We start from the raw sequence: 12,942 nt of genomic DNA on the forward strand, positions 1-12,942 counted from the left end.
AAATAATAATGCAGGCCTGAGGCATGATGCTGTGTTCCTCGCCTGACAGCAGAGGAGTGAATGGGATCATAAGGTGAACAGGGTACTGAGTCCAAGTCTAGAAGGTGAAAAAGGCTAGAAGCAGATTCTCCTCAGAGCCTATGGAAGGAGCGTAGCCTTGCCAACACCTTGGTTCTGGCCCAGTGATAATACCTTTAGACTTCTAACCTTCAGAACTAGAAGAGAATGAGTGTGGGGCATCTGGGTGGTGCAGGCAGTTAAGCATGTGACTCTTGCGTGTTAGTTCAGGTCAGGATCTCAGGGTTGGGAAATTGAGCCCCATGTCAAGGTTCAAGCTCAGTGTGGAGTGTGCTCAGGATTCTCTTTCCATTCCTTCTCCCTTTTCCTCTCCTAACTCACTTGCTTGTGCTCGCTCTCTCTCTCTCAAGTGAATACATAAAGTGTTTTAAAAAATTAACTTGGGTTGTTTTAACTCACACCGATCTGTTAAAAAATTCGTCCTCGGGATCTCTGGGTGGCTCAGAGGTTTAGCGCCTACCTTTGGCCCAGGGCATGATCCTGGAGTCCCAGGATCGAGTCCCAATAGGACTCCCTGCATGGAGCCTCCTTCTCTCTCTGCCTGTGTCTCTGCCTCTCTCTCTCTCTCTCTGTCTCTCATGAATAAATAAATAAAATCTTTAAAAAACAATTCATCCCTAACAAATTTAATAAGAAAATCGTGCCCCAATGCTCCCCCCTCCCCAGCATCTCCTTCCACTCTCTTCCTCCTCATCACCCCTCAAGGCCCTGCCACTCAGCAGGCTCCTAGGTCCCCCATGAAACTTTGCTTCTTGGACTCATTCTCCCCATCATGGCCGAATCTGCCTTTCAAATATGCAGGTCTCATCAAGCCATTCCCCTTCCCACAGATACATGCACACAAATGTTGCTGTGCTTGATGGCAAAAGTGGGACAGTCTGAGTGTCCGCCCACAAGGATGTAGCTAAAGATATTACTATGCACACTGAAATGGATTTGTCTGGAGCCATTTAAAGAATTAGACCCTTTCTGAGACACATGCTTTTGGGTTTTGTTTTGTTTTTTTAAAGATTTTATTTATTTATTTATTTGAGAGAGAGAGAGCACAAACAGGAGGAGCGACAGGGAGAGAGGGAGAAGCAGGCTCCCCACTGAGCAGGGCTCTATCCCAGGACCCTGAGATCATGACCTGAGCTGAAGGCAGATGCTTAACTGACTGAGCCACCCAGGCGCCCAGAGACACGTGCTTTTTAAAAATCAAAAAATGAGTTGCTTTTAAGAACCCTAGGTATGTGCATATGTACATAAATGTATAGGTAAATACGCTGAAAAGGGGCCAAAGGACACATGTCAACATGGCCCCAGGTAAGTAAGTGGAGTGTGGTGTGAGGAGAGACTTCTAAGTTCTGCTCGAAGTGCCACAGAGTAACAGACCAAATACAACACTAACACTAGCACTTGTGTAAAAACAGACTCTTCCTCCATTTGCAGTCCTTTCCGGCATGGGAACTAGACTGCCACTCCCCCCAGGTCTCACCTCCCCGCCCTGCATCTTCCATCTGTGCCACTTCTCTCCCTCCCCCTCTGTCCGCTTGGCTGACCTGTCCTCTCTGAAACCCTCTCAGCTCCCAGCAGGGCTCCCACCTGCCTCTCTCCTTGGACTACGGCCATACCGTGCACTTGCTGCTCTGACAGCACCTCTGATGGCAGCCTCCCCTTCTAGAGTTGCTCTCTGTATAGTGTGATGAATGAATAAGTTGTGATATATCAATTCATTCATAATACTATGCAATAAGAAATAACAATAGCAATGAGAAAGCATGCAAACAAATCATCTAGAGTATCTGGAGTAAGAAAGGCTGGGGTGACCAGAGACACTGCTGAGACAAGCTGGGGTTTGAGCTGTGCTTTGAGGGCCAGCAGGCTTTGGGTGGGGGGTTGACATGCAGGGTGGTGGGGGGGCATGGCTGATTAGGATGAGGGAGTACCTGAACTGACAAACAAGACCAGAGGCCCGTTTATGGGTGGTAAAAAGGGACTAACATTGCCAAAGGAACACCTATGTTTATTTAGTCACTTGGCATGCATTTATTACATGCCCACTATTGGGAAGGTGCTGGAAAAAGAAAGATATAAGACAGTTCTTTCCAAAGTCCACAGTCTAATGGGGGATCTAGAATCCACATGGTGTGTAGAGAGGGATCACCAAGGTGGGGGCAGGGGGTGGATTTCTAAATCATGCTGGGGGGGGGGTGCGTTACTTGGAACTTTCCTGAAGGAGACACATTGACAATTTGAAGGATGGGAAGGAGGGAGTTGATGAAGAAAGAGAAGGGAGTCCTGTTTAGGGGCTACAGGAATAGAGCCATAAGGTATTGGCTGGGGCACAGGATGACCAGGGGCCAGGAGAAGACAGGTCAGGAAGGGCAGCCTGAGTTTAGCAGAATCAGGAGCTGGAACTTTATCCCAATCCTACCACTGCACTTGTTTTGCACAGAAGGGCCAGCTGGGCTACAAGAAACCCAGGTTGGAGGAATCAGGCAAGAGTGAGAAGGGTCTGGACTGAGTGGTGGGAGGGAAACAAAAAAGGACCTCAGAGACAAGGAGGAGGAGGCCCAGACAACATGCAGGTTGGCTGGGTGCGAGCAGAGAGGGAGGGTTCTGGGAAGCTGCCCTGTCCCCTTCTTGATGACTGAAAGGCCAATAGGGCCATCCTCACAGATAAAGAACCCTGGAACAAGAGGTTTAGGAGGAAGATAGGGGGTTCCACTTTGGATACATTAAATTTAGGGTTTCTGTGGGACATCCAAGTGGAAATGCCTTGGAATCAGTTGGATATGCAGGCCTGGCGCTTGAGAGGGAGGTCTGCTGAGAAGTTAAGATTATAAGTGAGTCTTTAGGGCAGAGGAGATGGTTGCATTTGTGGCATTATATATACATATCTGATTTAATCCTCATAATCTCTAGGAGTAAGAGATGAGCAAACTGGGATCCCTGGGTGGCGCAGCGGTTTAGCGCCTGCCTTTGGCCCAGGGCGCGATCCTGGAGACCCGGGATCGAATCCCACGTCGGGCTCCCAGTGCATGGAGCCTGCTTCTCCCTCTGCCTATGTCTCTGCCTCTCTCTCTCTCTCTCTCTGTGACTATCATAAAAAAAATAATAAAAAAAAAAAAAAAAAAAAAAGAGATGAGCAAACTGAGAAGACAAGCAATTTAATCAAATCCACACAGCTTCTGAGTGCCAAAGCTAGGAATCAAAGTCAGCTCTGTCTCCCAAGCCATTGCTTATTTTCTACTTCTGGACTGGCCAATATGTGATATTTCTGTTCAATACAGCAAAGGCCAGTGAGAAATGAACTGGGAATAGATAGCACATGGGGCTCAGGTGAGTGAGGAGAGGGCAGGGGGGTTTGAGAAATACAGTTTGAGGATGCCTGGGTGGCTCAGCTGTTTAAGCATATGACTCTTGATTTCAGCTCAGGTCATGATTTTGGGATTGTGAGATTGAGCCCTACATCAGGGTCTGCACTCAGTGCAGAGTCTGCTTGAGATTGTTTCCCCCTCCTTTTCCCTCCTCTTCTGCTCCTCCCCGACTCATGCTCATTTTTTCTCTCTCAAATCAATAAATAAAATCAAGAAAGAAAGAAAGAAGAAAGAAAGAAGAAAGAAAGAAAGAAAGAAAGAAAGAGAGAGAGAGAGAGAGAGAGAAAGAAAGAAAGAAAGAAAGAAAGAAAGAAAGAAAGAAAGAAAGAAAGAAAGAAAAAGAAGAAAAGAAAAATTTGATCCAAACAGAAGAGTGATGTGGAGGGCTATGAAGTGGGTTCAGAGGGAGCCTCAAGTGCCAAGTGATGCCATGTGCTTTTAACCTTCAGGCAATGAGAGACTGAGGCCTGTATGTCAGCAGGGGAAGAACTGCTGGGTGAAATGCATGCCTCTGGAGGTGACATATGGGAGCCCCTGGGGGCAGGAGAGCCGAGACCTGACTGTGAATGGAAATGGAATGATGGGAAGTAGGGAGAGGCTCAGACTGTGGGGCAAGAGGAAATTAAGTGGAAGAAAGTTGTGGAAGGTTCCAAAGGTTAGAACCAGGATGCCTGGAAAGTGACGGTACCTTTGCCAGGGGCCCTCATGTCTAGGGGAGAGCTGACAGTTGGTATCAGTATTATTATGGATACCCAGCACAGTCTTGAGATCTGTACGTGCGCTTCTCCTGTCCTCTCTCTTCTGCTCTATCGGGAAGGGGCTATTGATGGGCTCACAGGACAGAGGAGACCTGGCTGGGAGAGGTGAAGTGCTTTGCCTGAGGTCCCCGGCTGTGAGGCACAATTTGGAAGCCCAGGGCAGTCTGACTCCAGAGCCCATGCTCCTGGTCAGCACCATTGTACCTGAGGCCCTGCTTCATCTGACCCCTGCCGTTGGGTCTGGCTTCTTCTTGGCCACTCTTCCCCTGGTAAAATGTCTTCATGATACTTCCCACAATTACCATTTATTAGCTATGTCACTCTCTTTGTTTTGCATCTGCGGGGAGATGACCCTTGTGTCTAGCCCCTGTTGTGTTCCCCCACTAGCACCATCTGGCAGGTCTGAGGTTAATGTATGCTTGTTGAGATGATTTGAAAATAGAAATATCCCCTCAGAACCACACTTCTGGGAGCTTTTTGGTATTTGGGGGCCACTGCCTTCCTCCTTGTGGCAAAAAAAGCTGACAAACTAGGTCTGCCCTGTAGCCTCGGTCCTGGGAGCTCACCCACCAGCAGCCCTGGCAAAAGGTTGGCTTGGAGCCCCTGCCTGCTCATCTGTGGGCCCATGGGCCTCAGCCACTCGGAACTTCCCTGGGCACTCACTATTCCTTGGCGATTTCCAAGTCCTTTCTGTGGCTCTGTAGGGCTGCGACCATCTGCCCCAGCTCAATCTGGGCATTCCCTATGCAGCTGTACAAGTTTCCAACCAGCTCGTCCTTGTTGGGCACCTCCTCTTTATTCCATTCCAGCACTTTCTTCAGCACTTTCTCAGCTTTCTGAAGGCTCCCTTCAGCACTGCCACTGGTCAGCACTAGGAAGGGAAACAGGGTGGGGGGGGATTCGGTGGTGGGAGCAGCCTCCTCAGGCTGATGGGAGAACCCGCCTCCCCCCCAGATATGACCCACAGGCCAGCGAAACCAGGGGTTTGGGCCCTGGTGTTGCTCTCCCACCACGTGGCAGGGACCTCGCCCTCCTGAGAATGCTACCCACACATATCAATGTCCTCGAGGCTCTTGAGGATGTAGTGGGCTGTCTGTGAGGGACGGCGCTTGCGGTCCTGCAGCCACTTCTCTTGCATCAGCTTCCGGTCCCGCTCGCTGGCATAGATGGGCTTCTGCTGTCTCCAGAAGTTACTGCGGGTATCCAGGTAGTTGATGCCTGTCATGATGAGGTCCTCCACGGTCAGGCCATGCTTAATGGTGCCTTTGATCAGGTCTGGGAAGAATGGTGTGAGGAGAAACTGACTAGAACTGGTGTCTAAGGGAGCCACCTCCTCTTGGCTGGGGATTCCTGCTGTGGGGCACTCTGCTTTGAGCTGAGGAGAGCAAGAGCCTGTAGATAGCAGAGTGGTTCTATGTGGACCCAGGCAAGGCTGGAGCCCCTCTTTCAGGCACCCCCTGCAGAACTTATTGCATAGGCCTCTCATGGCAAGATATAAGGAGACAGCAACTGGCAGACAGCTGTCTGAAAGGACTCCAACCCTCAGGGCCCCCTTATTTCAGGTCATGTCCTCTGAGGAGACTGAGTATGAATGTACAACCTGGACCCGGCTGCCAACGCCAAGGGATTCCCCAGGTGCCAAGTGGGCCAGTGTCAGCTGGGGGCTGGAGGCATGTGCCCAAGTCTGCCTGCCTGCCAGACTAGAGGTTAGAGTTGGCAACAAAACTGCAAGGCTTCTTAGGGTAATTTTCAGGCTACCTCTCCTCCGTAGAAGCTCCTCTGGAGGAAGTGTCCAGGCCTCTTACAGAGATGTGCCAGCAGTAAAACTGCTCCTGAGACACAGGCCTGCAGGGTATCCTGCAGATGACCTCAGGAAGTCAGTTCTGGAGAAAAGGCATTCGATTCAAGGATGATCCCTGCTTAGGCTTGTCAGCTAATGGCAGTATGCCTACCCTCCCACCTCATTTCAAGGCTCAGCCTATTTCCTGCCACCACCCCACAGTATGGTGGGAAAGAGCTTTAGGCTGGAGGTTAGGAAGCTGGCCTCTGGGGTCAGCTTCACCACGAACTTGCTTGGCATCTTGGACTAGTTGTTCCCCAGTCAGGGTCTCTCTTGCCTTATCTATAAAAGGAGGAATTAGACCAGATGAGATTTTGGAACATTCTAGGACTAGTATCACAGGATTCCCCTTTTAGCACATCCCAGCTGGATTCCTTTGCCCTTTCTACAAATTGAAGACCCAGGGGATACCCCCTCTAAGGACCAAAGTGGTAAAGGAACTCCAATCTCTAGGGTTCCCTCCCAAGGGTACCATAGTGCTAAGGGCACTGGTTCTGAAATTGGACATCCTAGATTCAAACCCAAAAGCCCTGTTACTGTTTACCGATATGTGACCTTGGGTGCGTTATTTATCTTTCTGCACCGGAGTTTCTTCATCTGTAAATGAGAATGAGAATACTAGGAAAACCTGTCCACAGGAGCATGACGGCTAGTGTCACATGACAGGCTCCATCTTCAGCTCACACATTAAGCATCTGCCCCAGATTTCCTTTGCCCCAAGCTCCCTGTTGCAAACAAAGCATCTGAAACCTTCATCCAATAGGAGCTTCTCCAGATACTCCTTGTCCACGTAGAGCTCGCCCAGGAGCTGGCGGACAATCTTCTCACTCTTGAGCGAGCCCTTCCTCTTGGACTCTCTCTTGGGGTGATGTAAGAGTTGTCTCATGGGATGAGGCTTCTGCTGGGCTTTCATACTCTGGGAAGATGGAGCAATACCCAATAGAGCCTCAACAAGGAGCACAGAGTGCCCAGACATGGCCCCAGAGTCTGTGATCCCAGACATCTCCTCCAGGAGCTCTCTGGGGGTCAACAACCATGGAGTGTGTCTGGTTTGGGGACAGCTAGACTCCTAAGACCCCTGTGGAGCTGGGGCAGCCGTGGGGTTCTGCCCCACGGCTGCCCATGATGGGCAGGAACTGACTGCCCCCAGGTAAGAAGGCCACTGAGACCTCAGGTAAGATCCTTACCTCAGCCTGCTTGCTTAAGAAGGAAAGGTTCCCTTTGTTCTCTAGTTTAATTGAAGAAGGACCTGCAAGAAAAGAAGCTGGGGCTCAGCTATGCTAAGCCCTCAGGCATGATCTATTATACCTTTTTACGTAGAAATGGCTGCCTTTGGGGGTGGTGGTGGTGGTAGAGGTTGAGGCAAAGATGGGTCTGAGCAGGAATAATACTCTCCTAAGAGCCAGGCAAGCCCTCCTAGCCCAAGGCATGGCAGCCAGATTTCCAAACAAAGGCAGTCCCTGAGCACTGGGGGAGCTCCCCATTCCCAGCTATTTCCACACTCTGCCACCCACAGCAGCAACTCGTATTCTCTTCCCTCCTCTCTCTACCACTAAACCAATGGGTAAGGCTGGTCCTTGGTTGCATACATGGTAAAAAAGGAAGCCAGGTACTAGGGAAGATAAGACTCAAGACCCCATTCTATCCTATGAAACCAGGCCAAGGGCAAGCCTAGTGTGAACAGCCTTTGCATCTGGCTTAGAGAACCAGAAGTGGCAGAACTGAGCTCAGTGGATCAGGGCCTGTTCTCTGGATAGACAGTTCCCAATCTTCAACAAAATCAGCAGCAACCAAAAAACAAAAAACAAAAAAAATCATCAGCAACCACATCCAACCATGAGATTCCCTGCAGGCCTGGTGGTAGCTGCTCACTCATTGTACCTTCAAGCCTAAGGATTCCAAGAGCCTCCCTGATAAGGGCATAGGTCTGATGGTCACTCACTTCCTACTGAGTTGTTGATGGCTTTCTGGGCTTTCTGAATTCCAACTTTGAATTCTCGGTCAGGCCGCAGCTTGTAGCCTCGATGATAGAACACCAGGGCAAACTCAAAGTCTCCCATGGTGTACAGGGTCTCAGCCTTTTGTAAAATCCCCTGAAATGGGAGGATGTCAAATTGAGGTAGCAGACAAGGCCTTATAGGACTTAGGTATGGTGGAACAGAGGATCCTGGGTGGAAGATAAGGTGGGGATACAGAGGCAGGTAGCTAGGTAGGTGACCTAGTGAGAGAAAAAGGCATCAAACCCTAAGCACTCTGGCTGGTTCTCCAGCTTCTTCTAATCAGAGTCTATGACAGGCAACGGCAGTGGTGAAGGCCAGATGGAGTTACCTTGCAGAAAGTCGGGTCACCCTGAAGTGAAGCCTCAGCATCCTTCAAGGATTGCTCCAGCTCTCCCATCTTCAGGAAGCACTTGGATCGGGCAACCAGGCAGTTCTTATCTGCATTCTGAAGGTGAAGAGCCTAAGAAAGGAACCACCCACCCAGGTTGACAGGCACCAGGCAGCACAAGGTGGGAGCTTGATCGGAAAGAGCACCCAAACCCTCTTGCCAGAATTTTTTTTTCTTAAAGATTTTATTTATTCATGAGAGACACAGAGAGAGGCAGAGGAAGAAGCAGGCTCCATGCAGGGAGCCCGATCCGGGACTCAATCCCGGGTCTCCAGGATCACACCCTGGGCTGAAGGCAGTGCTAAACCACTGAGCCACCCGGGCTGCCCTCTTGCCAGAATTTCAAGGGGACTCCTCCTCAAGGCCAGCAAACAGGTCTCTGGATCCTTTCAGACACTGATCTTTGCTCAAACTGATTGTCTGTATGTAGCTCATCTTGAACAAGTTCAAATCACTAGCTATTATTGTGAAAGGCACTGGTGGAGATGTGTGAATATGCCACTCTGTGGACTTACCACATTTCACCAGATGTCTGGGGTTCCTCCAGCCTGCTCAAGCAATAGAAGCTTAGGAATTTTAGTGTGGACTAAATTCAACCACAACACTCAAAATACATTTCAGAGGCTGAACATTCTGAAGGCTAACAAAATAGATTTTAGGACATCTGTAACTTGAATCATCCACTCCCCTAACTCTCTTTTTATATAGCTTATTGAGAATGAATCATTATTTCAGGAGATTAAGATGAAAATGCTAGCAAAATCAAAACTGTAATTTGGGCAGTAAAGAGGGAATGGAACACTTCTGCTCCCCATGTCCCCTCTTCTGTTTGAAATCATCATTGGAGGGGTACCTGGTGGCTCAGTCAGTTAAGTGTCTGCCTCTTAATTTTAGCTCAGGTTATGATCTCAGGGTGGAGAGATGGAACCCCCAGGTGGGGTAGGGCTCTGCACTCATTGAGGAGTCTACTCCTCTCTTTCTCCCTCTTCCTCTGCTCCCCCCACTCCCCCACCCCCCACAACTGAGCATACATGCACAGGTACACACACTCTCTCTCTAAAAATAAGCAAACGGGGATCCCTGGGTGGCTCAGCCGTTTAGTGCCTGCCTTTGGCCCAGGGTGTGATCCTGGGGTCCTGGGATTGAGTCCCACATCGGGCTCCCTGCATGGAGCCTGCTTCTCCCTCAGCCTGTGTCTCTGCCTCTCTTTCTCTCTGTGTCTCTCATGAATAAATAAGTGAAATCTTTTTTTTTTAAGATTTTATTTATTTATTCATGAGAGACACACACAGAGAGAGAAGGCAGAGACACAGGCAGAGGGAGAAGCAGGCTCCATGCAAGGAGCCCAATGTGGGACTCGATCCCAGGTCTCCAGGATCATACCCTGGGCTGCAGGCAGTGCTAAACCGCTGCGCCACCGGGGCTGCCCAATAAGTGAAATCTTTTTAAAAAATAATAAAAATAAAAAAATAAAAATAAGTAAATAAATAAATCTTAAAAAGAAAAGAAAAAAATCATTATTGGAGCTGTGATGTATTGTTCTTCTTGAGGTATCAAACTGCACTCATACCTATCTAAGACCTTTCTCCTTTTCCAGGAAGAGGAAGTAACTACTGGCTTTTGTGGAAGGTGTCTACTTCTCTCATTTAAAGCTATTTCCCCTCAGGGTGTTCTTTTCTCTCTGCCTGAGGGCTTTTGAATTCAACAGCTGACCCATCTGGCCAACCATTCGGGTTTTGGGGTGTGATTGATGATTGAAAGGGACAAAGACTTTGGGTAGCAGTGGAGAAGGTTGATGTTAGGAGGAGTCTTGGGACTGGTAAGAGGACTATCCTACCATTTCTTCTAGAACAAGAAGTGGGCTATTCGTTGTAAAAGAAATTGTGGTAAGAACATCGAATAGCTTGGGGCGCCTGGGTATTGTAGTTGGTTGAGTGTCTGACTCTTGGTTTTGGCTCAGGTCGTGATCTCAGGGTCTTGAGATTGAGCCCTCAGTGGGACTCCACACTCAGGATGGAGTCTGCTTGGGACTCTCTCTCTCTCCCCCTTGCCCGCTGCGCATGCTCTCTCTCTCTCTCAATAAATAAACAAAACTTAAAAAAAAATAACATCTAGTAGCTTGTGAGAGAGTTTGTATGGTGGTTAACACCTCAGTACTGGAATCTGAGTGTCTGGATTCAAATCCTTTCTCTTGCCAGTTCAGTGATCTCGGGTATTTACTCAACTTCTATATCAGTTTCCTCATCTATAAAATGGAGTAATAACAGAACCTCCCTAGGGTTGTAACTGCCCTTAGCAGCGGTGTGCCTAATATCTGAAAACAGCGCTTAATCCCCACAGGGTGGGGTTGAGCAATTTGTACTATGATGTACAATAATGTTATTTACTCGTCATCATCTGTGAGCAACTGCGTGCTTGAGATTTCGCCACTTGTGCATGCAGCCTCGAAGCCAATTTCCCAGCCAATGATGGGAAATTAAGGCTGCTCTGTGGAAAGAGACCAGTCACAAGACATTTATGTAAAAAAAAAAAAAAAAAAGGCAGAAGTCACTGTTAATGGAGAGAATGGTTATTAACAGTCAGGCAGGAGGCAGGTGGGAAATGGTAGAAAATGGCCAAGCATGACAGGAGTTGACGGCAGTGCGTCAATCAGGAACAAATGAATAATAGAAACAGTAGGGTCCTCCAGGTACCACTTGGTGATGGGTGACTGGGAGGTTCAGAGACCGACTCACGTTACTGAAGCTGTGGGCGGCTTTAGAGAACTCTCCGCACAGATACAGCCGCTCGCCCTCCGCCATGTACGAGGGAAAGGTGCTTCGCAAGCTGTCGGCTTCTGGGTCCGACATGGTGGCTGGATTCGGTGACGCTGAAGTAGAAAAAGGGAGGAAGAGAAGCCGGAGAACCTCGGTGCGGCTTGTAGAAGCCCTGTCGCTTAGCAACCGGGCGGCGCAGAGATGCTTCCGGCCCCTCCCCTCGCTCCTGGGGCGGGAGTCCCGGGTCCGTCGGCCGCCAGCGTGCGCGTGCGCGTGCGCGTGCGCATGCGCCTGCCCGGTAGCGCCGGGGCGACGGCGTGATAGCCGCGTGGCGGGGCTGCGGGCGGGCCGCGCCGGGCGGAGTGTGCTGCTGCGGGCTCCGTCGGCTCTCTCCCGTGTCCGGAGTTTACAGCCAGAGAAGTCAGCAGAGCACCGGGGGCAGAATTCCAAATAGGGATAAGGCGTACGTAGCAAGGATATGTGCACTGTGCACCGCCACATGCAGGATGTGAGGATTTGCAAGAAACTTCGTGGAAGATGAGGTTGGGTTTAACCTTAATTTAACAGGGCACCTGGGTGGCTCAATAGTTGAGCGTGTGCCTTTGGCTCAGCTCGTGATCCCGGGGTCCTGGGATCGAGTCCCACATCCGGCTCCCCGCAGGAAGCCTGTTTCTCCCTCTGCCTCTGTCTCTGCCTCTCATGAATAAATGTTTAAAAATCATTAAAAACAACTTTAACGAATTTATTGAGCACCTGCTAGTGGTAGGCTCTGATGCAGGCCTTTCCTGACATCTTCCCCCATTCCCTCACTATGCCAAAAAGATAGGCCAGATTCTTCCAGGTTCCAGCGAGCACCTTGCCTTTGCGACGTTACTTTTATTTTATTTTAAGATTTATTCATTTATTTATTCATGATAGAGGAGAAAGAGAGAGAGAGAGAGGCCGAGACACAGGAGGAGGGAGAAGCAGGCTCTATCCCGGGAGCCCAGGATGACGCCCTGGGCCAAAGGCAGGCGCTAAACCGCTGAGCCACCCAGGGATCCCGTCACGTTACTTTTAAAACGTCAACTTCCAAAAAATAAATTAAAATAAAATAAAACAAAACAAAACATCAACTTCCAATGCCAATGAGATTGTGACCTCCATTAAGGTAGGGACCCTGTTATAACCTTGTATTTTCAGAATTCAACTGTCTGGCACATAGTAGGAGCTAAATAAATCGTTGTTAAAGTTTAAATAGTTAAAAGTTTGCCCTAACTACCCACACGTGTACACAGGAGTACACATAAAAGTGGAGAAATGTGAATAAGGTCAGTGGATCACATCAGCATCTATTTTTTGTTGTGTTATGGTACTCAAGGCTTTTAAGATGTTGCCACTGGGGGAAACTGGGTAAACGATAGATGGGATCTTTTCATTATTTCTTACAACTGTCTCTGCATTTACAATCACCTCGAAATAAAAGTGTAATTAAGAAAAGATGGGCAGCCCGGATGGCTCAGCAGTTTAGCGCCGCCTTTGGCCCAAGGCCTGATCCTGGCAGCCAGGGATCGACTCCCAGGTCGGGCTCCCTGCATGGAGCCTGCTTCTCCCTCTGCCTGTGTCTCTGCCTCTCTCTCTCTGTCTCTGTCTCATGAATAAATAAATAACATATTAAAAAAAAATTCAATGGAGGAAAGGATAATCTTTCAACAAATGGATAGCCATTTACCAAAAGAAAAAACCTTGCCTCACCCTATTACAAAAATTAACTCTGAAGA

General features: G+C 49.0%; 1 protein-coding gene across 5 annotated transcripts in view; it reads right to left on the reverse strand.

Annotated features, from left to right (window-relative positions):
- ODAD4 (outer dynein arm docking complex subunit 4) overlaps nt 1-11,422 on the reverse strand; it is a 26,363-nt gene extending 14,941 nt beyond the window's left edge. For 2 of the 5 annotated variants that reach the window (XR_007413194.1, XR_007413193.1), the window contains exons 1-7: nt 11,162-11,422; nt 8,367-8,498; nt 7,981-8,131; nt 7,226-7,287; nt 6,789-6,954; nt 5,249-5,473; nt 4,862-5,069 (exon numbers count right to left, since the gene is read on the reverse strand). Coding sequence is in view for 3 of the 5 variants with exons in the window: in XM_025440108.3 (XP_025295893.1) it covers nt 4,862-5,069; nt 5,249-5,473; nt 6,789-6,954; nt 7,226-7,287; nt 7,981-8,131; nt 8,367-8,498; nt 11,162-11,275 (1,058 nt within the window). In the remaining 2 variants the exon portion in view is untranslated. The remainder of the gene's footprint in view (nt 1-4,861; nt 5,070-5,248; nt 5,474-6,788; nt 6,955-7,225; nt 7,288-7,980; nt 8,132-8,366; nt 8,499-11,161) is intronic. The other 3 variants (XM_025440108.3, XM_049114703.1, XM_025440107.3) reach the window with 3 other exon arrangements.
- Between the last annotated feature and the right edge of the window lie 1,520 nt (nt 11,423-12,942).

Source organism: Canis lupus, chromosome 9 (genome assembly GCF_003254725.2).
Source record: "Canis lupus dingo isolate Sandy chromosome 9, ASM325472v2, whole genome shotgun sequence".
In the NCBI taxonomy this organism is placed as follows: Eukaryota; Metazoa; Chordata; class Mammalia; order Carnivora; family Canidae; genus Canis; species Canis lupus.